This window comes from Rana temporaria, chromosome 6 (genome assembly GCF_905171775.1).
Source record: "Rana temporaria chromosome 6, aRanTem1.1, whole genome shotgun sequence".
NCBI classification, from domain to species: domain Eukaryota; kingdom Metazoa; phylum Chordata; class Amphibia; order Anura; family Ranidae; genus Rana; species Rana temporaria.
In genome coordinates, this window is record NC_053494.1 from 57339 (window position 1) to 85000 (window position 27662).

Genomic DNA, 27662 nt, shown 5'->3' on the forward strand with positions numbered 1-27662 from the left:
GTGTTTATCATGGTATATAGCTCAGTGTTTATCATGGTATATAGATCAGTGTTTATCATGGTATATAGCGCAGTGTTTATCATGGTATATAGCGCAGTGTTTATCATGGTATATAGCTCAGTGTTTATCATGGTATATAGCGCAGTGTTTATCATGGTATATAGCTCAGTGTTTATCATGGTATATAGCTCAGTGTTTATCATGGTATATAGCGCGGTGTTTATCATGGTATATAGCGCAGTGTTTATCATGGTATATAGCTCAGTGTTTATCATGGTATATAGCGCAGTGTTTATCATGGTATATAGCGCAGTGTTTATCATGGTATATAGCGCAGTGTTTATCATGGTATATAGCGCAGTGTTTATCATGGTATATAGCGCAGTGTTTATCATGGTATATAGCGCAGTGTTTATCATGGTATATAGCGCAGTGTTTATCATGGTATATAGCGCAGTGTTTATCATGGTATATAGCGCAGTGTTTATCATGGTATATAGCTCAGTGTTTATCTTACTTACATTCCATTCAAATCCCGCCACTGCAATGCCACTTGCTGCCCCGGTGCCGGCCAGACCCACAAAGTGACCGCTGCCGATATTGCTGGCAAAAAGAGATGCCCCGACCTGCAATGGGGAAATCACCATCAGCCCTCATAGCAGTGATAGTGGGGGGGGGGGGGGGGTCCGATCGATATATAGCGACCGTCTCATATATTCAGGAACTTACCGGAAACCAGGACATGCTTCTTCCTGCCAGAAAGTAACCGCCAACCGTTCCACGATTCGCACGACGCATGGACTGCAAGAGAATCAGAGAAAGTCATAGATGGAGGGAAGGATCCAATGTATGGGATACGTCAGATTACATTGTATGAGATACGTCAGATTACATTGTATGATACGTCAGATTACATTGTATGATACGTCAGATTACATTGTATGAGATACGTCAGATTACATTGTATGAGATACGTCAGATTACATTGTATGAGATACGTCAGATTACATTGTATGAGATACGTCAGATTACATTGTATGAGATACGTCAGATTACATTGTATGATACGTCAGATTACAGTGTATGAGATACGTCAGATTACATTGTATGAGATACGTCAGATTACATTGTATGAGATACGTCAGATTACATTGTATGAGATACGTCAGATTACATTGTATGATACGTCAGATTACATTGTATGATACGTCAGATTACATTGTATGATACGTCAGATTACATTGTATGATACGTCAGATTACATTGTATGATACGTCAGATTACATTGTATGATACGTCAGATTACATTGTATGGGATACGTCAGATTACAGTGTATGAGATACGTCAGATTACATTGTATGGGATACGTCAGATTACATTGTATGGGATACGTCAGATTACAGTGTATGAGATACGTCAGATTACATTGTATGATACGTCAGATTACATTGTATGATACGTCAGATTACATTGTATGGGATACGTCAGATTACAGTGTATGAGATACGTCAGATTACATTGTATGGGATACGTCAGATTACATTGTATGATACGTCAGATTACATTGTATGAGATACGTCAGATTACATTGTATGATACGTCAGATTACATTGTATGAGATACGTCAGATTACATTGTATGAGATACGTCAGATTACATTGTATGAGATACGTCAGATTACATTGTATGATACGTCAGATTACATTGTATGATACGTCAGATTACATTGTATGATACGTCAGATTACATTGTATGATACGTCAGATTACATTGTATGAGATACGTCAGATTACAGTGTATGAGATACGTCAGATTACATTGTATGATACGTCAGATTACATTGTATGATACGTCAGATTACATTGTATGATACGTCAGATTACATTGTATGATACGTCAGATTACATTGTATGAGATACGTCAGATTACATTGTATGGGATACGTCAGATTACATTGTATGATACGTCAGATTACATTGTATGATACGTCAGATTACATTGTATGAGATACGTCAGATTACATTGTATGAGATACGTCAGATTACATTGTATGATACGTCAGATTACATTGTATGAGATACGTCAGATTACATTGTATGGGATACGTCAGATTACATTGTATGATACGTCAGATTACATTGTATGATACGTCAGATTACATTGTATGATACGTCAGATTACATTGTATGATACGTCAGATTACATTGTATGAGATACGTCAGATTACATTGTATGGGATACGTCAGATTACATTGTATGATACGTCAGATTACATCGCTGTGTATGAGATACGTCAGATTACATTGTATGATACGTCAGATTACATTGTATGATACGTCAGATTACATTGTATGAGATACGTCAGATTACATTGTATGAGATACGTCAGATTACATTGTATGATACGTCAGATTACATTGTATGATACGTCAGATTACATTGTATGAGATACGTCAGATTACATTGTATGGGATACGTCAGATTACATTGTATGAGATACGTCAGATTACATTGTATGAGATACGTCAGATTACATTGTATGAGATACGTCAGATTACATTGTATGATACGTCAGATTACATTGTATGATACGTCAGATTACAATGTATGATACGTCAGATGATTACATTGTATGAGATACGTCAGATTACATTGTATGAGATACGTCAGATTACATTGTATGGGATACGTCAGATTACATTGTATGAGATACGTCAGATTACATTGTATGGGATACGTCGGATTACATTGTATGAGATACGTCAGATTACATTGTATGATACGTCAGATTACATTGTATGATACGTCAGATTACATTGTATGAGATACGTCAGATTACATTGTATGAGATACGTCAGATTACATTGTATGATACGTCAGATTACATTGTATGATACGTCAGATTACATTGTATGATACGTCAGATTACATTGTATGGGATACGTCAGATTACATTGTATGATACGTCAGATTACATTGTATGATACGTCAGATTACATTGTATGAGATACGTCAGATTACATTGTATGAGATACGTCAGATTACATTGTATGAGATACGTCAGATTACATTGTATGAGATACGTCAGATTACATTGTATGAGATACGTCAGATTACATTGTATGATACGTCAGATTACAGTGTATGAGATACGTCAGATTACATTGTATGAGATACGTCAGATTACATTGTATGAGATACGTCAGATTACATTGTATGATACGTCAGATTACATTGTATGATACGTCAGATTACATTGTATGGGATACGTCAGATTACATTGTATGATACGTCAGATTACATTGTATGATACGTCAGATTACATTGTATGAGATACGTCAGATTACATTGTATGAGATACGTCAGATTACATTGTATGAGATACGTCAGATTACATTGTATGAGATACGTCAGATTACATTGTATGAGATACGTCAGATTACATTGTATGAGATACGTCAGATTACATTGTATGAGATACGTCAGATTACATTGTATGAGATACGTCAGATTACATTGTATGATACGTCAGATTACATTGTATGATACGTCAGATTACATTGTATGATACGTCAGATTACATTGTATGAGATACGTCAGATTACATTGTATGAGATACGTCAGATTACATTGTATGAGATACGTCAGATTACATTGTATGAGATACGTCAGATTACATTGTATGAGATACGTCAGATTACATTGTATGAGATACGTCAGATTACATTGTATGAGATACGTCAGATTACATTGTATGATACGTCAGATTACATTGTATGATACGTCAGATTACATTGTATGATACGTCAGATTACATTGTATGAGATACGTCAGATTACATTGTATGAGATACGTCAGATTACATTGTATGAGATACGTCAGATTACATTGTATGAGATACGTCAGATTACATTGTATGAGATACGTCAGATTACATTGTATGATACGTCAGATTACATTGTATGGGATACGTCAGATTACATTGTATGAGATACGTCAGATTACATTGTATGATACGTCAGATTACATTGTATGATACGTCAGATTACATTGTATGAGATACGTCAGATTACATTGTATGAGATACGTCAGATTACAGTGTATGAGATCCGTCAGATTACATTGTATGAGATACGTCAGATTACATTGTATGAGATACGTCAGATTACAATGTATGATACGTCAGATTACATTGTATGATACGTCAGATTACATTGTATGATACGTCAGATTACATTGTATGATACGTCAGATTACATTGTATGAGATACGTCAGATTACATTGTATGGGATACGTCAGATTACATTGTATGAGATACGTCAGATTACATTGTATGATACGTCAGATTACATTGTATGATACGTCAGATTACATTGTATGATACGTCAGATTACATTGTATGAGATACGTCAGATTACATTGTATGAGATACGTCAGATTACATTGTATGATACGTCAGATTACATTGTATGAGATACGTCAGATTACATTGTATGAGATACGTCAGATTACATTGTATGATACGTCAGATTACATTGTATGAGATACGTCAGATTACATTGTATGATACGTCAGATTACATTGTATGAGATACGTCAGATTACATTGTATGAGATACGTCAGATTACATTGTATGAGATACGTCAGATTACATTGTATGATACGTCAGATTACATTGTATGATACGTCAGATTACATTGTATGATACGTCAGATTACAGTGTATGAGATACGTCAGATTACATTGTATGATACGTCAGATTACATTGTATGAGATACGTCAGATTACATTGTATGGGATACGTCAGATTACATTGTATGAGATACGTCAGATTACATTGTATGGGATACGTCAGATTACATTGTATGGGATACGTCAGATTACATTGTATGATACGTCAGATTACATTGTATGAGATACGTCAGATTACATTGTATGGGATACGTCAGATTACATTGTATGATACGTCAGATTACATTGTATGAGATACGTCAGATTACATTGTATGGGATACGTCAGATTACATTGTATGATACGTCAGATTACATTGTATGAGATACGTCAGATTACATTGTATGATACGTCAGATTACATTGTATGAGATACGTCGGATTACATTGTATGATACGTCGGATTACATTGTATGATACGTCAGATTACATTGTATGAGATACGTCAGATTACATTGTATGAGATACGTCAGATTACATTGTATGAGATACGTCAGATTACATTGTATGGGATACGTCAGATTACATTGTATGATACGTCAGATTACATTGTATGAGATACGTCGGATTACATTGTATGAGATACGTCGGATTACATTGTATGAGATACGTCAGATTACATTGTATGATACGTCAGATTACATTGTATGATACGTCAGATTACATTGTATGAGATACGTCAGATTACATTGTATGAGATACGTCAGATTACATTGTATGATACGTCAGATTACATTGTATGATACGTCAGATTACATTGTATGATACGTCAGATTACATTGTATGATACGTCAGATTACATTGTATGAGATACGTCAGATTACATTGTATGATACGTCAGATTACATTGTATGATACGTCAGATTACATTGTATGATACGTCAGATTACATTGTATGATACGTCAGATTACATTGTATGAGATACGTCAGATTACATTGTATGAGATACGTCAGATTACATTGTATGATACGTCAGATTACATTGTATGAGATACGTCAGATTACATTGTATGAGATACGTCAGATTACATTGTATGATACGTCAGATTACATTGTATGGGATACGTCAGATTACATTGTATGAGATACGTCAGATTACATTGTATGAGATACGTCAGATTACATTGTATGAGATACGTCAGATTACATTGTATGGGATACGTCAGATTACATTGTATGAGATACGTCAGATTACATTGTATGAGATACGTCAGATTACATTGTATGAGATACGTCAGATTACATTGTATGGGATACGTCAGATTACATTGTATGGGATACGTCAGATTACATTGTATGGGATACGTCAGATTACATTGTATGATACGTCAGATTACATTGTATGATACGTCAGATTACATTGTATGATACGTCAGATTACATTGTATGGGATACGTCAGATTACATTGTATGAGATACGTCAGATTACATTGTATGGGATACGTCAGATTACATTGTATGAGATACGTCAGATTACATTGTATGATACGTCAGATTACATTGTATGAGATACATCAGATTACATTGTATGATACGTCAGATTACATTGTATGAGATACGTCAGATTACATTGTATGATACGTCAGATTACATTGTATGAGATACGTCAGATTACATTGTATGATACGTCAGATTACATTGTATGATACGTCAGATTACATTGTATGATACGTCAGATTACATTGTATGATACATCAGATTACATTGTATGAGATACGTCAGATTACATTGTATGAGATACGTCAGATTACATTGTATGGGATACGTCAGATTACATTGTATGATACGTCAGATTACATTGTATGAGATACGTCAGATTACATTGTATGATACGTCAGATTACATTGTATGATACGTCAGATTACATTGTATGAGATACGTCAGATTACATTGTATGATACGTCAGATTACATTGTATGAGATACGTCAGATTACATTGTATGAGATACATCAGATTACATTGTATGGGATACATCAGATTACATTGTATGAGATACATCAGATTACATTGTATGATACGTCAGATTACATTGTATGAGATACGTCAGATTACATTGTATGATACGTCAGATTACATTGTATGAGATACGTCAGATTACATTGTATGATACGTCAGATTACATTGTATGATACGTCAGATTACATTGTATGATACATCAGATTACATTGTATGAGATACGTCAGATTACATTGTATGAGATACGTCAGATTACATTGTATGATACGTCAGATTACATTGTATGATACATCAGATTACATTGTATGAGATACGTCAGATTACATTGTATGATACGTCAGATTACATTGTATGATACATCAGATTACATTGTATGATACATCAGATTACATTGTATGAGATACGTCAGATTACATTGTATGATACGTCAGATTACATTGTATGATACGTCAGATTACATTGTATGATACGTCAGATTACATTGTATGATACGTCAGATTACATTGTATGATACGTCAGATTACATTGTATGATACATCAGATTACATTGTATGAGATACGTCAGATTACATTGTATGAGATACGTCAGATTACATTGTATGAGATACGTCAGATTACATTGTATGGGATACGTCAGATTACATTGTATGAGATACGTCAGATTACATTGTATGATACGTCAGATTACATTGTATGATACGTCAGATTACATTGTATGATACGTCAGATTACATTGTATGGGATACGTCAGATTACATTGTATGAGATACGTCAGATTACATTGTATGGGATACGTCAGATTACATTGTATGAGATACGTCAGATTACATTGTATGAGATACGTCAGATTACATTGTATGAGATACGTCAGATTACATTGTATGGGATACGTCAGATTACATTGTATGATACGTCAGATTACATTGTATGATACGTCAGATTACATTGTATGAGATACGTCAGATTACATTGTATGAGATACGTCAGATTACATTGTATGGGATACGTCAGATTACATTGTATGAGATACGTCAGATTACATTGTATGAGATACGTCAGATTACATTGTATGATACGTCAGATTACATTGTATGAGATACGTCAGATTACATTGTATGAGATACGTCCTGATCTAGGAAAGGAACGGATCTCGGTTGGGATCACATCGGGGGAGGGGATGTAGAGTGATGAGCACAATGAAGAGTTCTGATTGGCCGCACGTCCAGTAAAATCACCTTTTACCCCGCCCCCCCCCCTTCAGAAATGAATATTTTACTGGGGGGGTCAGAGGTCAGCTCCGGATTCTTCATCCGAATCCAAAATCTCCAATCAGCTGAAATTTACACAAATTAAGCAAATTCCTTCTTCATGTAAAACAATCAGTTACCAAACCAACCGTCTCACCCGGTGCAACGCTCTGCGGACCTTCTTACCCTGTGCAACAACGCTCTGCGGACCGTCTCACCCGGTGCAACGCTCTGCAGACCTTCTCACCCCGTGCAACGCTCTGCATACCTTCTCACCCCGTGCAACGCTCTGCGGACCTTCTCACCCCGTGCAACGCTCTGCATACCTTCTCACCCCGTGCAACGCTCTGCGGACCTTCTCACCCCGTGCAACGCTCTGCGGACCTTCTCACCCCGTGCAACGCTCTGCGGACCTTCTCACCCCGTGCAACGCTCTGCGGACCTTCTCACCCCGTGCAACGCTCTGCCGACCTTCTCACCCCGTGCAACGCTCTGCGGACCTTCTCACCCCGTGCAACGCTCTGCGGACCTTCTCACCCCGTGCAACGCTCTGCGGACCGTCTCACCCGGTGCAACGCTCTGCGGACCGTCTCACCCGGTGCAACGCTCTGCAGACCTTCTCACCCCGTGCAACGCTCTGCATACCTTCTCACCCCGTGCAACGCTCTGCATACCTTCTCACCCCGTGCAACGCTCTGCGGACCTTCTCACCCCGTGCAACGCTCTGCATACCTTCTCACCCCGTGCAACGCTCTGCGGACCTTCTCACCCCGTGCAACGCTCTGCGGACCTTCTCACCCCGTGCAACGCTCTGCGGACCTTCTCACCCCGTGCAACGCTCTGCGGACCTTCTCACCCCGTGCAACGCTCTGCGGACCTTCTCACCCCGTGCAACGCTCTGCGGACCTTCTCACCCCGTGCAACGCTCTGCGGACCTTCTCACCCCGTGCAACGCTCTGCGGACCTTCTCACCCCGTGCAACGCTCTGCGGACCGTCTCACCCGGTGCAACGCTCTGCGGACCGTCTCACCCGGTGCAACGCTCTGCGGACCTTCTCACCCCGTGCAACGCTCTGCGGACCTTCTCACCCCGTGCAACGCTCTGCAGACCTTCTCACCCCGTGCAACGCTCTGCGGACCTTCTCACCCCGTGCAACGCTCTGCGGACCTTCTCACCCCGTGCAACGCTCTGCGGACCTTCTCACCCCGTGCAACGCTCTGCGGACCTTCTCACCCCGTGCAACGCTCTGCGGACCTTCTCACCCCGTGCAACGCTCTGCGGACCGTCTCACCCCGTGCAACGCTCTGCAGACCGTCTGACCCCATGCAACGCTCTGCAGACCTTCTCACCCCGTGCAACGCTCTGCGGACCTTCTCACCCCGTGCAACGCTCTGCATACCTTCTCACCCCGTGCAACGCTCTGCGGACCTTCTCACCCCGTGCAACGCTCTGCAGACCTTCTCACCCCGTGCAACGCTCTGCATACCTTCTCACCCCGTGCAACGCTCTGCAGACCTTCTCACCCCGTGCAACGCTCTGCATACCTTCTCACCCCGTGCAACGCTCTGCGGATCTTCCCACCCCGTGCAACGCTCTGCATACCTTCTCACCCCGTGCAACGCTCTGCGGACCTTCTCACCCCGTGCAACGCTCTGCGGACCTTCTCACCCCGTGCAACGCTCTGCGGACCTTCTCACCCCGTGCAACGCTCTGCATACCTTCTCACCCCGTGCAACGCTCTGCATACCTTCTCACCCCGTGCAACGCTCTGCATACCTTCTCACCCCGTGCAACGCTCTGCATACCTTCTCACCCCGTGCAACGCTCTGCGGACCTTCTCACCCCGTGCAACGCTCTGCATACCTTCTCACCCCGTGCAACGCTCTGCGGACCTTCTCACCCCGTGCAACGCTCTGCATACCTTCTCACCCCGTGCAACGCTCTGCAGACCTTCTCACCCCGTGCAACGCTCTGCAGACCTTCTCACCCCGTGCAACGCTCTGCGGACCTTCTCACCCCGTGCAACGCTCTGCGGACCTTCTCACCCCGTGCAACGCTCTGCGGATCTTCTCACCCCGTGCAACGCTCTGCGGACCTTCTCACCCCGTGCAACGCTCTGCGGACCTTCTCACCCCGTGCAACGCTCTGCATACCTTCTCACCCCGTGCAACGCTCTGCATACCTTCTCACCCCGTGCAACGCTCTGCAGACCTTCTCACCCCGTGCAACGCTCTGCAGACCTTCTCACCCCGTGCAACGCTCTGCGGACCTTCTCACCCCGTGCAACGCTCTGCGGACCTTCTCACCCCGTGCAACGCTCTGCGGACCTTCTCACCCCGTGCAACGCTCTGCGGACCTTCTCACCCCGTGCAACGCTCTGCGGACCGTCTCACCCCGTGCAACGCTCTGCGGACCTTCTCACCCCGTGCAACGCTCTGCGGACCTTCCCACCCCGTGCAACACTCTGCGGACCTTCTCACCCCGTGCAACGCTCTGCGGACCTTCTCACCCCGTGCAACGCTCTGCAGACCTTCTCACCCCGTGCAACGCTCTGCGGACCTTCTCACCCCGTGCAACGCTCTGCGGACCGTCTCACCCCGTGCAACGCTCTGCGGACCTTCTCACCCCGCGCAACGCTCTGCGGACCTTCTCACCCCGCGCAACGCTCTGCAGACCTTCTCACCCCGTGCAACGCTCTGCAGACCTTCTCACCCCGTGCAACGCTCTGCGGACCTTCTCACCCCGTGCAACGCTCTGCGGACCTTCTCACCCCGTGCAACGCTCTGCGGACCTTCTCACCCCGTGCAACGCTCTGCGGACCTTCTCACCCCGTGCAACGCTCTGCGGACCGTCTCACCCCGTGCAACGCTCTGCAGACCGTCTGACCCCATGCAACGCTCTGCAGACCTTCTCACCCCGTGCAACGCTCTGCGGACCTTCTCACCCCGTGCAACGCTCTGCGGACCTTCTCACCCCGCGCAACGCTCTGCGGACCGTCTCACCCCGTGCAACGCTCTGCGGACCGTCTCACCCCGTGCAACGCTCTGCGGACCGTCTGACCCCGTGCAACGCTCTGCGGACCGTCTGACCCCGTGCAACGCTCTGCGGACCGTCTCACCCCGTGCAACGCTCTGCGGACCTTCTCACCCCGTGCAACGCTCTGCATACCTTCTCACCCCGTGCAACGCTCTGCGGACCTTCTCACCCCGTGCAACGCTCTGCATACCTTCTCACCCCGTGCAACGCTCTGCATACCTTCTCACCCCGTGCAACGCTCTGCATACCTTCTCACCCCGTGCAACGCTCTGCGGACCTTCTCACCCCGTGCAACGCTCTGCGGATCTTCTCACCCCGTGCAACGCTCTGCAGACCTTCTCACCCCGTGCAACGCTCTGCATACCTTCTCACCCCGTGCAACGCTCTGCGGACCTTCTCACCCCGTGCAACGCTCTGCATACCTTCTCACCCCGTGCAACGCTCTGCGGACCTTCTCACCCCGTGCAACGCTCTGCATACCTTCTCACCCCGTGCAACGCTCTGCGGACCTTCTCACCCCGTGCAACGCTCTGCGGACCTTCTCACCCCGTGCAACGCTCTGCGGACCGTCTCACCCCGTGCAACGCTCTGCGGACCTTCTCACCCCGTGCAACGCTCTGCGGACCTTCTCACCCCGTGCAACGCTCTGCGGACCTTCTCACCCCGTGCAACGCTCTGCGGACCTTCTCACCCCGCGCAACGCTCTGCGGACCTTCTCACCCCACGCAACGCTCTGCGGACCGTCTCACCCCGTGCAACGCTCTGCGGACCGTCTCACCCCGTGCAACGCTCTGCAGACCGTCTGACCCCGTGCAACGCTCTGCAGACCTTCTCACCCCGTGCAACGCTCTGCGGACCTTCTCACCCTGTGCAACGCTCTGCGGACCGTCTCACCCCGCGCAACGCTCTGCGGACCGTCTCACCCCGTGCAACGCTCTGCGGACCGTCTCACCCCGTGCAACGCTCTGCGGACCGTCTGACCCCGTGCAACGCTCTGCGGACCGTCTCACCCCGTGCAACGCTCTGCGGACCTTCTCACCCCGTGCAACGCTCTGCGGACCTTCTCACCCCGCGCAACGCTCTGCGGACCTTCTCACCCCGCGCAACGCTCTGCGGACCGTCTCACCCCGTGCAACGCTCTGCGGACCGTCTCACCCCGTGCAACGCTCTGCGGACCTTCTCACCCCGTGCAACGCTCTGCGGACCGTCTCACCCCGCGCAACGCTCTGCAGACCGTCTGACCCCGTGCAACGCTCTGCGGACCTTCTCACCCCGTGCAACGCTCTGCGGACCTTCTCACCCCGTGCAACGCTCTGCGGACCGTCTCACCCCGTGCAACGCTCTGCGGACCGTCTCACCCCGTGCAACGCTCTGCGGACCTTCTCACCCCGTGCAACGCTCTGCGGACCTTCTCACCCCGTGCAACGCTCTGCGGACCGTCTCACCCCGTGCAACGCTCTGCGGACCTTCTCACCCCGTGCAACGCTCTGCGGACCTTCTCACCCCGTGCAACGCTCTGCGGACCTTCTCACCCCGTGCAACGCTCTGCGGACCTTCTCACCCCGTGCAACGCTCTGCGGACCTTCTCACCCCGTGCAACGCTCTGCGGACCTTCTCACCCCGTGCAACGCTCTGCGGACCTTCTCACCCCGTGCAACGCTCTGCGGACCTTCTCACCCCGCGCAACGCTCTGCGGACCTTCTCACCCCGCGCAACGCTCTGCGGACCTTCTCACCCCGTGCAACGCTCTGCGGACCTTCTCACCCCGTGCAACGCTCTGCGGACCTTCTCACCCCGTGCAACGCTCTGCGGACCTTCTCACCCCGTGCAACGCTCTGCGGACCTTCTCACCCCGTGCAACGCTCTGCGGACCTTCTCACCCCGTGCAACGCTCTGCGTACCTTCTCACCCCGTGCAACGCTCTGCGGACCTTCTCACCCCGTGCAACGCTCTGCAGACCTTCTCACCCCGTGCAACGCTCTGCGGACCTTCTCACCCCGTGCAACGCTCTGCGGACCTTCTCACCCCGTGCAACGCTCTGCGGACCTTCTCACCCCGTGCAACGCTCTGCGGACCGTCTCACCCCGTGCAACGCTCTGCGGACCTTCTCACCCCGTGCAACGCTCTGCGGACCGTCTCACCCCGCGCAACGCTCTGCAGACCGTCTGACCCCGTGCAACGCTCTGCGGACCTTCTCACCCCGTGCAACGCTCTGCGGACCTTCTCACCCCGTGCAACGCTCTGCGGACCGTCTCACCCCGTGCAACGCTCTGCGGACCGTCTCACCCCGTGCAACGCTCTGCGGACCTTCTCACCCCGTGCAACGCTCTGCGGACCTTCTCACCCCGTGCAACGCTCTGCGGACCGTCTCACCCCGTGCAACGCTCTGCGGACCTTCTCACCCCGTGCAACGCTCTGCGGACCTTCTCACCCCGTGCAACGCTCTGCGGACCTTCTCACCCCGTGCAACGCTCTGCGGACCTTCTCACCCCGTGCAACGCTCTGCGGACCTTCTCACCCCGTGCAACGCTCTGCGGACCTTCTCACCCCGTGCAACGCTCTGCGGACCTTCTCACCCCGTGCAACGCTCTGCGGACCTTCTCACCCCGCGCAACGCTCTGCGGACCTTCTCACCCCACGCAACGCTCTGCGGACCTTCTCACCCCGTGCAACGCTCTGCGGACCTTCTCACCCCGTGCAACGCTCTGCGGACCTTCTCACCCCGTGCAACGCTCTGCGGACCTTCTCACCCCGTGCAACGCTCTGCGGACCTTCTCACCCCGTGCAACGCTCTGAGGACCTTCTCACCCCGTGCAACGCTCTGCGGACCGTCTCACCCCGTGCAACGCTCTGCAGACCGTCTGACCCCGTGCAACGCTCTGCAGACCTTCTCACCCCGTGCAACGCTCTGCGGACCTTCTCACCCTGTGCAACGCTCTGCGGACCTTCTCACCCCGCGCAACGCTCTGCGGACCGTCTCACCCCGTGCAACGCTCTGCGGACCGTCTCACCCCGTGCAACGCTCTGCGGACCGTCTGACCCCGTGCAACGCTCTGCGGACCGTCTCACCCCGTGCAACGCTCTGCATACCTTCTCACCCCGTGCAACGCTCTGCGGACCTTCTCACCCCGTGCAACGCTCTGCATACCTTCTCACCCCGTGCAACGCTCTGCGGACCTTCTCACCCCGTGCAACGCTCTGCGGACCTTCTCACCCCGTGCAACGCTCTGCGGACCTTCTCACCCCGTGCAACGCTCTGCGGACCTTCTCACCCCGCGCAACGCTCTGCGGACCTTCTCACCCCGTGCAACGCTCTGCGGACCTTCTCACCCCGTGCAACGCTCTGCGGACCTTCTCACCCCGTGCAACGCTCTGCGGACCGTCTCACCCGGTGCAACGCTCTGCGGACCGTCTCACCCGGTGCAACGCTCTGCAGACCTTCTCACCCCGTGCAACGCTCTGCATACCTTCTCACCCCGTGCAACGCTCTGCGGACCTTCTCACCCCGTGCAACGCTCTGCATACCTTCTCACCCCGTGCAACGCTCTGCGGACCGTCTCACCCCGTGCAACGCTCTGCGGACCTTCTCACCCCGTGCAACGCTCTGCATACCTTCTCACCCCGTGCAACGCTCTGCGGACCTTCTCACCCCGTGCAACGCTCTGCGGACCTTCTCACCCCGTGCACCGCTCTGCGGACCTTCTCACCCCGTGCAACGCTCTGCGGACCTTCTCACCCCGTGCAACGCTCTGCGGACCTTCTCACCCCGTGCAACGCTCTGCAGACCTTCTCACCCCGTGCAACGCTCTGCGGACCTTCTCACCCCGTGCAACGCTCTGCGGACCTTCTCACCCCGTGCAACGCTCTGCGGACCGTCTCACCCGGTGCAACGCTCTGCGGACCGTCTCACCCGGTGCAACGCTCTGCAGACCTTCTCACCCCGTGCAACGCTCTGCGGACCTTCTCACCCCGTGCAACGCTCTGCAGACCTTCTCACCCCGTGCAACGCTCTGCGGACCTTCTCACCCCGTGCAACGCTCTGCGGACCTTCTCACCCCGTGCAACGCTCTGCGGACCTTCTCACCCCGTGCAACGCTCTGCGGACCTTCTCACCCCGTGCAACGCTCTGCGGACCGTCTCACCCCGTGCAACGCTCTGCAGACCGTCTGACCCCGTGCAACGCTCTGCAGACCTTCTCACCCCGTGCAACGCTCTGCGGACCTTCTCACCCCGTGCAACGCTCTGCATACCTTCTCACCCCGTGCAACGCTCTGCGGACCTTCTCACCCCGTGCAACGCTCTGCAGACCTTCTCACCCCGTGCAACGCTCTGCATACCTTCTCACCCCGTGCAACGCTCTGCAGACCTTCTCACCCCGTGCAACGCTCTGCATACCTTCTCACCCCGTGCAACGCTCTGCGGATCTTCTCACCCCGTGCAACGCTCTGCATACCTTCTCACCCCGTGCAACGCTCTGCGGACCTTCTCACCCCGTGCAACGCTCTGCGGACCTTCTCACCCCGTGCAACGCTCTGCGGACCGTCTCACCCCGTGCAACGCTCTGCATACCTTCTCACCCCGTGCAACGCTCTGCATACCTTCTCACCCCGTGCAACGCTCTGCAGACCTTCTCACCCCGTGCAACGCTCTGCATACCTTCTCACCCCGTGCAACGCTCTGCGGACCTTCTCACCCCGTGCAACGCTCTGCGGACCTTCTCACCCCGTGCAACGCTCTGCATACCTTCTCACCCCGTGCAACGCTCTGCAGACCTTCTCACCCCGTGCAACGCTCTGCAGACCTTCTCACCCCGTGCAACGCTCTGCGGACCGTCTCACCCCGTGCAACGCTCTGCGGACCTTCTCACCCCGCGCAACGCTCTGCAGACCTTCTCACCCCGTGCAACGCTCTGCAGACCTTCTCACCCCGTGCAACGCTCTGCGGACCTTCTCACCCCGTGCAACGCTCTGCGGACCTTCTCACCCCGTGCAACGCTCTGCGGACCTTCTCACCCCGTGCAACGCTCTGCGGACCTTCTCACCCCGTGCAACGCTCTGCGGACCTTCTCACCCCGTGCAACGCTCTGCGGACCGTCTCACCCCGTGCAACGCTCTGCAGACCGTCTGACCCCATGCAACGCTCTGCAGACCTTCTCACCCCGTGCAACGCTCTGCGGACCTTCTCACCCCGTGCAACGCTCTGCGGACCTTCTCACCCCGCGCAACGCTCTGCGGACCGTCTGACCCCGTGCAACGCTCTGCGGACCGTCTCACCCCGTGCAACGCTCTGCGGACCGTCTGACCCCGTGCAACGCTCTGCGGACCGTCTGACCCCGTGCAACGCTCTGCGGACCGTCTCACCCCGTGCAACGCTCTGCGGACCTTCTCACCCCGTGCAACGCTCTGCATACCTTCTCACCCCGTGCAACGCTCTGCGGACCTTCTCACCCCGTGCAACGCTCTGCATACCTTCTCACCCCGTGCAACGCTCTGCAGACCTTCTCACCCCGTGCAACGCTCTGCATACCTTCTCACCCCGTGCAACGCTCTGCGGACCTTCTCACCCCGTGCAACGCTCTGCGGACCTTCTCACCCCGTGCAACGCTCTGCAGACCTTCTCACCCCGTGCAACGCTCTGCATACCTTCTCACCCCGTGCAACGCTCTGCGGACCTTCTCACCCCGTGCAACGCTCTGCATACCTTCTCACCCCGTGCAACGCTCTGCGGACCTTCTCACCCCGTGCAACGCTCTGCATACCTTCTCACCCCGTGCAACGCTCTGCGGACCTTCTCACCCCGTGCAACGCTCTGCGGATCTTCTCACCCCGTGCAACGCTCTGCGGACCGTCTCACCCCGTGCAACGCTCTGCGGACCTTCTCACCCCGTGCAACGCTCTGCGGACCTTCTCACCCCGTGCAACGCTCTGCGGACCTTCTCACCCCGTGCAACGCTCTGCGGACCTTCTCACCCCGCGCAACGCTCTGCGGACCTTCTCACCCCACGCAACGCTCTGCGGACCTTCTCACCCCGTGCAACGCTCTGCGGACCTTCTCACCCCGTGCAACGCTCTGCGGACCTTCTCACCCCGTGCAACGCTCTGCGGACCGTCTCACCCCGTGCAACGCTCTGCAGACCGTCTGACCCCGTGCAACGCTCTGCAGACCTTCTCACCCCGTGCAACGCTCTGCGGACCTTCTCACCCTGTGCAACGCTCTGCGGACCTTCTCACCCCGTGCAACGCTCTGCGGACCGTCTCACCCCGTGCAACGCTCTGCGGACCGTCTCACCCCGTGCAACGCTCTGCGGACCGTCTGACCCCGTGCAACGCTCTGCGGACCGTCTCACCCCGTGCAACGCTCTGCGGACCTTCTCACCCCGTGCAACGCTCTGCGGACCTTCTCACCCCGCGCAACGCTCTGCGGACCTTCTCACCCCGCGCAACGCTCTGCGGACCGTCTCACCCCGTGCAACGCTCTGCGGACCATCTGACCCCGTGCAACGCTCTGCGGACCGTCTCACCCCGTGCAACGCTCTGCGGACCTTCTCACCCCGCGCAACGCTCTGCGGACCGTCTCACCCCGTGCAACGCTCTGCGGACCGTCTGACCCCGTGCAACGCTCTGCGGACCGTCTCACCCCCGTGCAACGCTCTGCGGACCTTCTCACCCCGCGCAACGCTCTGCAGACCGTCTGACCCCGTGCAACGCTCTGCGGACCTTCTCACCCCGTGCAACGCTCTGCGGACCTTCTCACCCCGTGCAACGCTCTGCGGACCGTCTCACCCCGTGCAACGCTCTGCGGACCGTCTCACCCCGTGCAACGCTCTGCGGACCTTCTCACCCCGTGCAACGCTCTGCGGACCTTCTCACCCCGTGCAACGCTCTGCGGACCGTCTCACCCCGTGCAACGCTCTGCGGACCTTCTCACCCCGTGCAACGCTCTGCGGACCTTCTCACCCCGTGCAACGCTCTGCGGACCTTCTCACCCCGTGCAACGCTCTGCGGACCTTCTCACCCCGTGCAACGCTCTGCGGACCTTCTCACCCCGTGCAACGCTCTGCGGACCTTCTCACCCCGTGCAACGCTCTGCGGACCTTCTCACCCCGTGCAACGCTCTGCGGACCTTCTCACCCCGTGCAACGCTCTGCGGACCTTCTCACCCCGCGCAACGCTCTGCGGACCTTCTCACCCCGCGCAACGCTCTGCGGACCTTCTCACCCCGTGCAACGCTCTGCGGACCTTCTCACCCCGTGCAACGCTCTGCGGACCTTCTCACCCCGCGCAACGCTCTGCGGACCGTCTCACCCCGTGCAACGCTCTGCGGACCGTCTCACCCCGTGCAACGCTCTGCGGACCGTCTCACCCCGTGCAACGCTCTGCGGACCGTCTCACCCCGTGCAACGCTCTGCGGACCTTCTCACCCCGTGCAACGCTCTGCAGACCTTCTCACCCCGTGCAACGCTCTGTGGACCTTCTCACCCCATGCAACGCTCTGCAGACCTTCTCACCCCGTGCAACGCTCTGCGGACCTTCTCACCCCGTGCAACGCTCTGCAGACCTTCTCACCCCGTGCAACGCTCTGCGGACCTTCTCACCCCGTGCAACGCTCTGCAGACCTTCTCACCCCGTGCAACACTCTGCGGACCTTCTCACCCCGTGCAACGCTCTGCGGACCTTCTCACCCCGTGCAACGCTCTGCGGACCTTCTCACCCCGTGCAACGCTCTGCGGACCTTCTCACCCCATGCAACGCTCTGCAGACCTTCTCATATATACTCCCCCCCCATACTGTATACACCCCATATATACTCCCCCCCATACTGTATACTCCCCATATATACTCCCCCATACTATATACACCCCATATATACCCCCCCATACTATATACACCCCACCCCATATACTTCCCCCCCCCATACTGTATACACCCCACCCCATATATACTCCCCCCCATACTGTATACACCCCCCCATATATACTCCCCCCCATACTGTATACACCCCCCATATATACTCCCCCCCATACTGTATACACCCCCCCATATATACTCCCCCCCATACTGTATACACCCCCCCATATATACTCCCCCCCATACTGTATACACCCCACCCCATATATACTCCCCCCCATACTGTATACTCCCCATATATACTCCCCCATACTATATACACCCCATATATACTCCCCCCCCATACTATATACACCCCATATATACTCCCCCCCATACTGTATACACCCCATATATACTCCCCCCCATACTGTATACTCCCCATATATACTCCCCCATTATTGAGGAACAATGGCGCTCCTCGATGTACAATACACACAATGGTCTCTTTCTCAGTCAGTTTGTCCCTCCATTAGATCAGTGGTCACCCTAACCCTTATCTGGCCCTAGTTGCCCTTATGGAATTATTTCTGCCTCTGACACCAATAATCAGGCATGGTTTACCCCCCTCTGGGCACAGTCCGGCCCCCCTAAAGTCTCTGACCCTTTCTTTAGGAAGACATTCCCTTGTCGGGTAGTTTAGGATATTCTGCTCATAGGATGGGCCCCGGTGAGAGAAACATGTTGACAACCTCATACTAGGGGGGCCACATTTCCAAACTACCATTCAGGGACCCCCCCTTCCAAAAATCAACTTGGGCTGTAACAAACCACAGCACAGTGATTGGACACAAGAGGCGGGATTTATGATTTCTCCAATCACAAGCAGGGGGCGGGGACTGTGCTCCTCCAGGCATTCCCGGCCAGGACAAGTACTGTCAGTGAGTAAAACGGTGATGTGGCTCCTTTTTTTGGGCCATCAGATCGGCCCGGGGGGGGGGGGTAGCAGTGTCAGTTTTGGGACACTGTATTGTCCTGGAATGAAGGTGCCCGGGACACGTGGTCATCCGACCTCATACCTAAGAAGACATCTCTGCCTATAATATTCCTTTCCCAGGTCAGTGTGGGCGGAGCTCCGAGTCAAAGACTGAACAAGAAAAGAGCCACCAAACCTCGGGGGAGGTGAATGCAGCCTCACTAAGCAGTAGCGCAGAATGTGCGGTCCACTTACCCACAGGCCGACTCCTATAATGACGACAAAATAGGCGACAATCACCCCGATGTCTGCGGGGTTACTGATGGTGGCCGACTCATTGATATCGGAGAGGGACTGGCTGGTGGGTGGAATGGTGGTCATTGTGCGTCTCTCCTCGCTCTTCTCCTCCTCTCCTCGCTCTTCTCCTCTCCTCGCTCTTCTCCTCCTCTCCTCGCTCTTCTCCTCCTCTCCTCGCTCTTCTCTTCCTCTCCTCGCTCTTCTCCTCTCCTCGCTCTTCTCCTCCTCTCCTCGCTCTTCTCCTCTCCTCGCTCTTCTCCTCCTCTCCTCGCTCTTCTCCTCCTCTCCTCGCTCTTCTCCTCTCCTCGCTCTTCTCTTCCTCTCCTCGCTCTTCTCTGCCTCTCCTCGCTCTTCTCTTCCTCTCCTCGCTCTTCTCTTCCTCTCCTCGCTCTTCTCTTCCTCTCCTCGCTCTTCTCTTCCTCTCCTCGCTCTTCCTCTCCTCGCTCTTCTCTTCCTCTCCTCGCTCTCCTCTTCCTCTCCTCGCTCTTCTCTTCCTCTCCTCGCTCTTCTCTTCCTCTCCTCGCTCTTCTCTTCCTCTCCTCGCTCTTCTCTGCCTCTCCTCGCTCTTCCCCGTTTCTCCTCTTCCTCTCCTCGCTCTTCTCTTCCTCTCCTCGCTCTTCTCTGCCTCTCCTCGCTCTTCTCTGCCTCTCCTCGCTCTTCCCCGTTTCTCCTCTTCCTCTCCTCGCTCTTCTCTTCCTCTCCTCGCTCTTCTCTGCCTCTCCTCGCTCTTCTCCTCCTCTCCTCGCTCTTCTCCTCCTCTCCTCGCTCTTCTCTTCTCTTCCTCTCCTCGCTCTTCTCTTCCTCTCCTCGCTCTTCTCTGCCTCTCCTCGCTCTTCCCCGTTTCTCCTCTTCCTCTCCTCGCTCTTCTCTGCCTCTCCTCGCTCTTCTCTTCCTCTCCTCGCTCTTCTCTTCCTCTCCTCGCTCTTCTCCTCCTCTCCTCGCTCTTCTCCTCGCTCTTCTCTGCCTCTCCTCGCTCTTCTCTGCCTCTCCTCGCTCTTCTCTGCCTCTCCTCGCTCTTCTCTGCCTCTCCTCGCTCTTCTCTTCCTCTCCTCACTCTTCTCTTCCTCTCCTCGCTCTTCTCCTCCTCTCCTCGCTCTTCTCTTCCTCTCCTCGCTCTTCTCTGCCTCTCCTCGCTCTTCTCTTCCTCTCCTCGCTCTTCTCTTCCTCTCCTCGCTCTTCCCCGTTTCTCCTCTTCCTCTCCTCGCTCTTCTCCTCCTCTCCTCGCTCTTCTCCTCTCCTCGCTCTTCTCTTCTCTTCCTCTCCTCGCTCTTCTCTTCTCTTCCTCTCCTCGCTCTTCTCTCCCTCTCACATTACGTTGTCTCTTCTCTACTCCTAATATCTGTGGCTTCTGATTAACAGGCCGTGACCATTAACTTATTTCTTGTGTCAGAACTCGGCAGGCCTGGCTTCTCATCAGCCAATTCCCCATTGATCATCATATTCTGAGGTCCGGGCAATTCCTGCTGACCACCAAAATCTCTGCAAGCCGGCCGTGACATCACCATGAGAGGACTAAAGCTGACCACACCGGTCAATCTCCTGTAAGATGGCCACATACTATGATCCGATTGGTACAATCTTCCCTATGTAGTGCAAGGACCTCCCTGGCTGGATATACATGAATGGATTTCGGACCCCGGCCCTATTCCCGATCTAAATTCCGTGCATTGATGGTAACCTGTAATCAGCCTGAGATCTTTATCCAAACTCTGCAGATCTTCCCTAAGCTCAGGGGTTGATTGCTTCTGCCTGTGGAAGGAGAATTCCTGACCCAACCAATCCCTGAGCTCCTTGTTCAGAGGTATAGTTTGGGAGTTGATACATTTTTAGGTCACCTTTCCAGAGTGTCCCCCCCCCAGGGCAGAATGTCTCCCTACTTGGGCCCTGTCTGTGTCAAGTCAAAGGACTTCCGCGATCTGCTAAAGGATCTTCTAAGTGGGCCGATAGAGGAAGAGTCATGGAGGAGTAAGGTAAGTGGGCTGATAGAGGAAGAGTCATGGAGGAGTAAGGTAAGTGGGCCGATAGAGGAAGAGAGAGTCATGAAGGAGTAAGGTAAGTGGGCTGATAGAGGAAGAGTCATGGAGGAGTGGGGCAAGTGTGCCAATAGAGGAAGAGTCATGGAGGAGTGGGGCAAGTGGGCCAATAGAGGAAGAGAGAGTCATGAAGGAGTGGGGCAAGTGGGCCGATGGAGAAAGAGAGAGTCATGGAGGAGTAAGGTAAGTGGGCTGATAGAGGAAGAGTCATGGAGGAGTGGGGCGATAGAGGAAGAGTCATGGAGGAGTGGGCCGATAGAGGAAGAGTCATGGAGGAGTGGGGCAAGTGGGCCAATAGAGAAAGAGTCATGGAGGAGTGGGCCGATAGAGCAAGAGTCATGGAGGAGTGGGGCAAGTGGGCCGATAGAGGAAGAGTTATGGAGGAGAGGGGTAAGTGGGCCAATAGAGGAAGAGTTATGGAGGAGAGGGGTAAGTGGGCCGATAGAGGAAGAGAGAGTCATGAAGGAGTGGGGCAAGTGGGCCGATGGAGAAAGAGAGAGTCATGGAGGAGTAAGGTAAGTGGGCCGATAGAGGAAGAGTCATGGAGGAGTGGGGCAAGTGTGCCAATAGAGGAAGAGTCATGGAGGAGTGGGGCAAGTGGGCCAATAGAGGAAGAGTTATGGAGGAGAGGGGTAAGTGGGCCGATAGAGGAAGAGAGAGTCATGAAGGAGTGGGGCAAGTGGGCCGATGGAGAAAGAGAGAGTCATGGAGGAGTAAGGTAAGTGGGCCGATAGAGGAAGAGTCATGGAGGAGTGGGGCGATAGAGGAAGAGTCATGGAGGAGTGGGCCGATAGAGGAAGAGTCATGGAGGAGTGGGGCAAGTGGGCCAATAGAGAAAGAGTCATGGAGGAGTGGGCCGATAGAGCAAGAGTCATGGAGGAGTGGGGTAAGTGGGCCAATAATGGATCTTCCTGCTAAGGAGCGTCGTAATTAGAGATCCACTCTCACTTCAGAAAGACTGACTGCTCATAGGAAGGTCATAGATCTGCCGGAGAGATCTCACAGGGCCAGAAATTAACAAGAGGCCCTTATTGCTACTTCAGAGTACCTGTCCTGCACCCCCAACACTTCAGAGTACCTGTCCTGCACCCCCAACCCTTCCTCGTCTTACTGAGTTCAGCAATAAATTGTAACAAGACTAAAGTGACTGGTACCCCTCCATACACCAAGGACCAGATCCCCGGACTGAGATGTGAGCCCACAGAGACCCCTGAGGAACCTCTTCTGCCATCCCGGGGTCACAGAGAGCTACGAGGAACACGTTCAGTGCCCTCTACGGGTGAGATAAAGGAACAGCAACTGTCAAAGCTCCACCCACACCCCACCCATGAGGAGGAAATGGGGAGGAGTGGCACGGAATCCTAACAATGTCATTCTATCAAATAAGAAAAGATGTTTATTGCCAAAAATGTTTATTTTACACAAAATCATCTTCAAAAAAATATATATATTGAAAACCAAACATAAAGCTTCCTCTGGAGGTTTAAAATGTGGAAAGACAAACATGGACCGCACCCTCTCATACCGCACCGACCGCACCCTCTCATACCGCACCGACCGCACCCTCTCATACCGCACCCTCTCATACCGCACCGACCGCACCCTCTCATACCGCACCAACCGCACCCTCTCATACCGCACCCTCTCATACCGTACCGACCGCACCCTCTCATACCGCACCGACCGCACCCTCTCATACCGCACCCTCTCATACCGCACCCTCTCATACCGCACCGACCGCACCCTCTCATACCGCACCGACCGCACCCTCTCATACCGCACCCTCTCATACCGCACCGACCGCACCCTCTCATACCGCACCAACCGCACCCTCTCATACCGCACCCTCTCATACCGTACCGACCGCACCCTCTCATACCGCACCGACCGCACCCTCTCATACCGCACCCTCTCATACCGCACCCTCTCATACCGCACCGACCGCACCCTCTCATACCGCACCCTCTCATACCGCACAGACCGCACCCTCTCATACCGCACCGACCGCACCCTCTCATACCGCACCCTCTCATACCGTACCGACCGCACCCTCTCATACCGCACCGACCGCACCCTCTCATACCGCACCCTCTCATACCGCACCCTCTCATACCGCACCGACCGCACCCTCTCATACCGCACAGACCGCACCCTCTCATACCGCACCGACCGCACCCTCTCATACCGCACCCTCTCATACCGTACCGACCGCACCCTCTCATACCGCACCGACCGCACCCTCTCATACCGCACCCTCTCATACCGCACCGACCGCACCCTCTCATACCGCACCGACCGCACCCTCTCATACCGCACCGACCGCACCCTCTCATACCGCACCGACCGCACCCTCTCATACCGCACCCTCTCATACCGCACCAACCGCACCCTCTCATACCGCACCCTCTCATACCGCACCGACCGCACCCTCTCATACCGCACCGACCGCACCATCTCATACCGCACCCTCTCATACCGCACCGACCGCACCCTCTCATACCGCACCGACCGCACCCTCTCATACCGCACCCTCTCATACCGCACCCTCTCATACCGCACCATCTCATACCGCACCGACCGCACCATCTCATACCGCACCGACCGCACCCTCTCATACCGCACCGACCGCACCCTCTCATACCGCACCCTCTCATACCGCACCCTCTCATACCGCACCGACCTCACCCTCTCATACCGCACCCTCTCATACCGCACCGACCGCACCCTCTCATACCGCACCCTCTCATACCGCACCCTCTCATACCGCACCCTCTCATACCGCACCGACCGCACCCTCTCATACCGCACCCTCTCATACCGCACCCTCTCATACCGCACCGACCGCACCCTCTCATACCGCACCATCTCATACCGCACCGACCGCACCATCTCATACCGCACCGACCGCACCCTCTCATACCGCACCGACCGCACCCTCTCATACCGCACCCTCTCATACCGCACCGACCTCACCCTCTCATACCGCACCCTCTCATACCGCACCGACCGCACCCTCTCATACCGCACCCTCTCATACCGCACCCTCTCATACCGCACCGACCGCACCCTCTCATACCGCACCCTCTCATACCGCACCCTCTCATACCGCACCGACCGCACCCTCTCATACCGCACCCTCTCATTCTGCACCAACCGCACCCTCTCATTCCGCACCCTCTCATACCGCACCCTCTCATACCGCACCGACCGCACCCTCTCATACCGCACCCTCTCATACCGCACCCTCTCATACCGCACCGACCGCACCCTCTCATACCGCACCCTCTCATACCGCACCCTCTCATACCGCACCCTCTCATACCGCACCCTCTCATTCTGCACCAACCGCACCCTCTCATTCCGCACCCTCTCATTCCGCACTCTGAGCGCCACACACAATATGGACCAGACTCCGAATCCCACACACACACAACATGGACTCTCTCATACTACATGGACTGGACATGTGGCATTCAGACGCTCTGGGAGGTCAGTTGGTGGAGGAGTCTTCTACAGTGATGGGACAGAGAAGCTCTTCTAGGCGACGGCCTCCTCTGTTCACAAGTCATGGATGCCGACAGCTTCTCCTCAGCATTGAGAGCCACCAAATGCTGGAAAGGAAAAAGAAAAAAAAAATTCTTCCACAGAGCGGCACAAGGGGTGATAAGGGATAGGCCAGTATGGAGATGGAAAGAACAGTTGCCCGGCCTACGTAGGAGGAGGAGGGGGAGAGAGGAGGACAGTTGCCAGGCCTACGTTGGAGGAGGAGGAGGAGGAGGAGGAGGAGGGAGGCGGAGGACAGTCACCCAGCCTACGTTGGAGGAGGAAGGAGGAGGAGGAGGCTGGAGGAGGAGGAGGGAGGCGGAGGACAGTCACCCAGCCTACGTTGGAGGAGGAAGGAGGAGGAGGAGGCTGGAGGAGGAGGAGGGAGGCGGAGGACAGTCACCCAGCCTACGTTGGAGGAGGAGGGAGGAGGACAGTCACCCAGCCTATGTTGGAGGAGGAAGGAGGACAGTCACCCAGCCAGAAGAAGAAGAAGAAGAAGAAGAAGAAGAAGAAGAAGAAGAAGAAGAAGAAGAAGAAGAAGGAGGAGGAGGAGGAGGAGGAGGAGGAGGAGGAGGAGGAGGAGGAGGACAGTGACCCAGCCTACGTTGGAGGAGGAGGAGGGAGGCGGAGGAGGAGAGTCACCCAGCCTATGTTGGAGGAGGAGGGAGGAGGACAGTCACCCAGCCTACGTTGGAGGAGGAGGAGGAGGAGGAGGGAGGAGGACAGTCACCCAGCCTACCTTGGAGGAGGATAGTTACCTGCCGTACATCAGAGATGCCGCTGAGGCTCCGTAGAGCGATAAGGGAGGCCAGCCGGACGGGTTCCTCCTGGTCTGTACACGCCGAGTGGAGAAGCAGCTGTGGCACCTTACGGGTGAGCAGATGAGCACTTGTTGTTTCGGTGGAGCCGAGGTTCCCCAGGGCATTGGCTGCATGAACTCGGGTTTTGGCTTGGGGATCTTTCAATAATGAGAGGAATTTAGTGGCGGCAGCCGATAGCCAGGAGTCTTCCGCACAGGACTTGTGGAAGGCGCAGTTTCCCACAGCGAAGGCTGCAGATCTTCTCACTTCTCCCTGAGGAACCTCTTCTGCCATCCCGGGGTCACAGAGAGCTACGAGGAACACGTTCAGTGCCCTCTACGGGTGAGATAAAGGAACAGCAACTGTGAAAGCTCCACCCACACCCCACCCATGAGGAGGAAATGGGGAGGAGTGGCACGGAATCCTAACAATGTCATTCTATCAAATAAGAAAAGATGTTTATTGCCAAAAATGTTTATTTTACACAAAATCATCTTCGAAAAAATATATATATTGAAAACCAAACATAAAGCTTCCTCTGGAGGTTTAAAATGTGGAAAGACAAACATGGACCGCACCCTCTCATACCGCACCCTCTCATACCGCACCGACCGCACCCTCTCATACCGCACCGACCGCACCATCTCATACCGCACCGACCGCACCATCTCATACCGCACCCTCTCATACCGCACCGACCGCACCATCTCATACCGCACCCTCTCATACCGCACCGACCGCACCCTCTCATACCGCACCCTCTCATACCGCACCGACCGCACCCTCTCATACCGCACCCTCTCATACCGCACCGACCGCACCCTCTCATACCGCACCCTCTCATACCGCACCGACCGCACCCTCTCATACCGCACCCTCTCATTCTGCACCAACCGCACCCTCTCATTCCGCACCCTCTCATACCGCACCGACCGCACCCTCTCATACCGCACCCTCTCATACCGCACCCTCTCATTCTGCACCAACCGCACCCTCTCATTCCGCACCCTCTCATACCGTACCCTCTCATACCGCACCGACCGCACCCTCTCATACCGCACCGACCGCACTCTGAGCGCCACACACAATATGGACCAGACTCCGAATCCCACACACACACAACATGGACTCTCTCATACTACATGGACTGGACATGTGGAATTCAGACGCTCTGGGAGGTCAGTTGGTGGAGGAGTCTTCTACAGTGATGG

General features: G+C 53.1%; 2 protein-coding genes across 6 annotated transcripts in view; both read right to left on the minus strand.

The window, feature by feature from the left end:
• Nucleotides 1–20231, minus strand: part of SLC5A2 (solute carrier family 5 member 2) — a 64010-nt gene extending 43779 nt beyond the window's left edge. For both annotated transcript variants that reach the window (XM_040355794.1, XM_040355793.1), the window contains exons 1-3: nt 20031–20231; nt 730–801; nt 522–626 (exon numbers count right to left, since the gene is read on the minus strand). In XM_040355794.1, coding sequence (XP_040211728.1) covers nt 522–626; nt 730–801; nt 20031–20156 — 303 coding nt within the window. In that variant the 5' untranslated portion in view covers nt 20157–20231. The remainder of the gene's footprint in view (nt 1–521; nt 627–729; nt 802–20030) is intronic.
• A 5253-nt stretch (nt 20232–25484) lies between these two features.
• STK36 (serine/threonine kinase 36) overlaps nt 25485–27662 on the minus strand; it is a 68911-nt gene continuing 66733 nt past the window's right edge. For 3 of the 4 annotated variants that reach the window (XM_040355796.1, XM_040355798.1, XM_040355799.1), the window contains one exon: nt 27146–27662. This exon is cut by the window's right edge and continues 89 nt beyond it. In XM_040355796.1, coding sequence (XP_040211730.1) covers nt 27614–27662 — 49 coding nt within the window. In that variant the 3' untranslated portion in view covers nt 27146–27613. Of the gene's footprint in view, nt 25717–26409; nt 26711–27145 lie in introns of those variants that run through there. The other variant, XM_040355797.1, reaches the window with a different exon arrangement.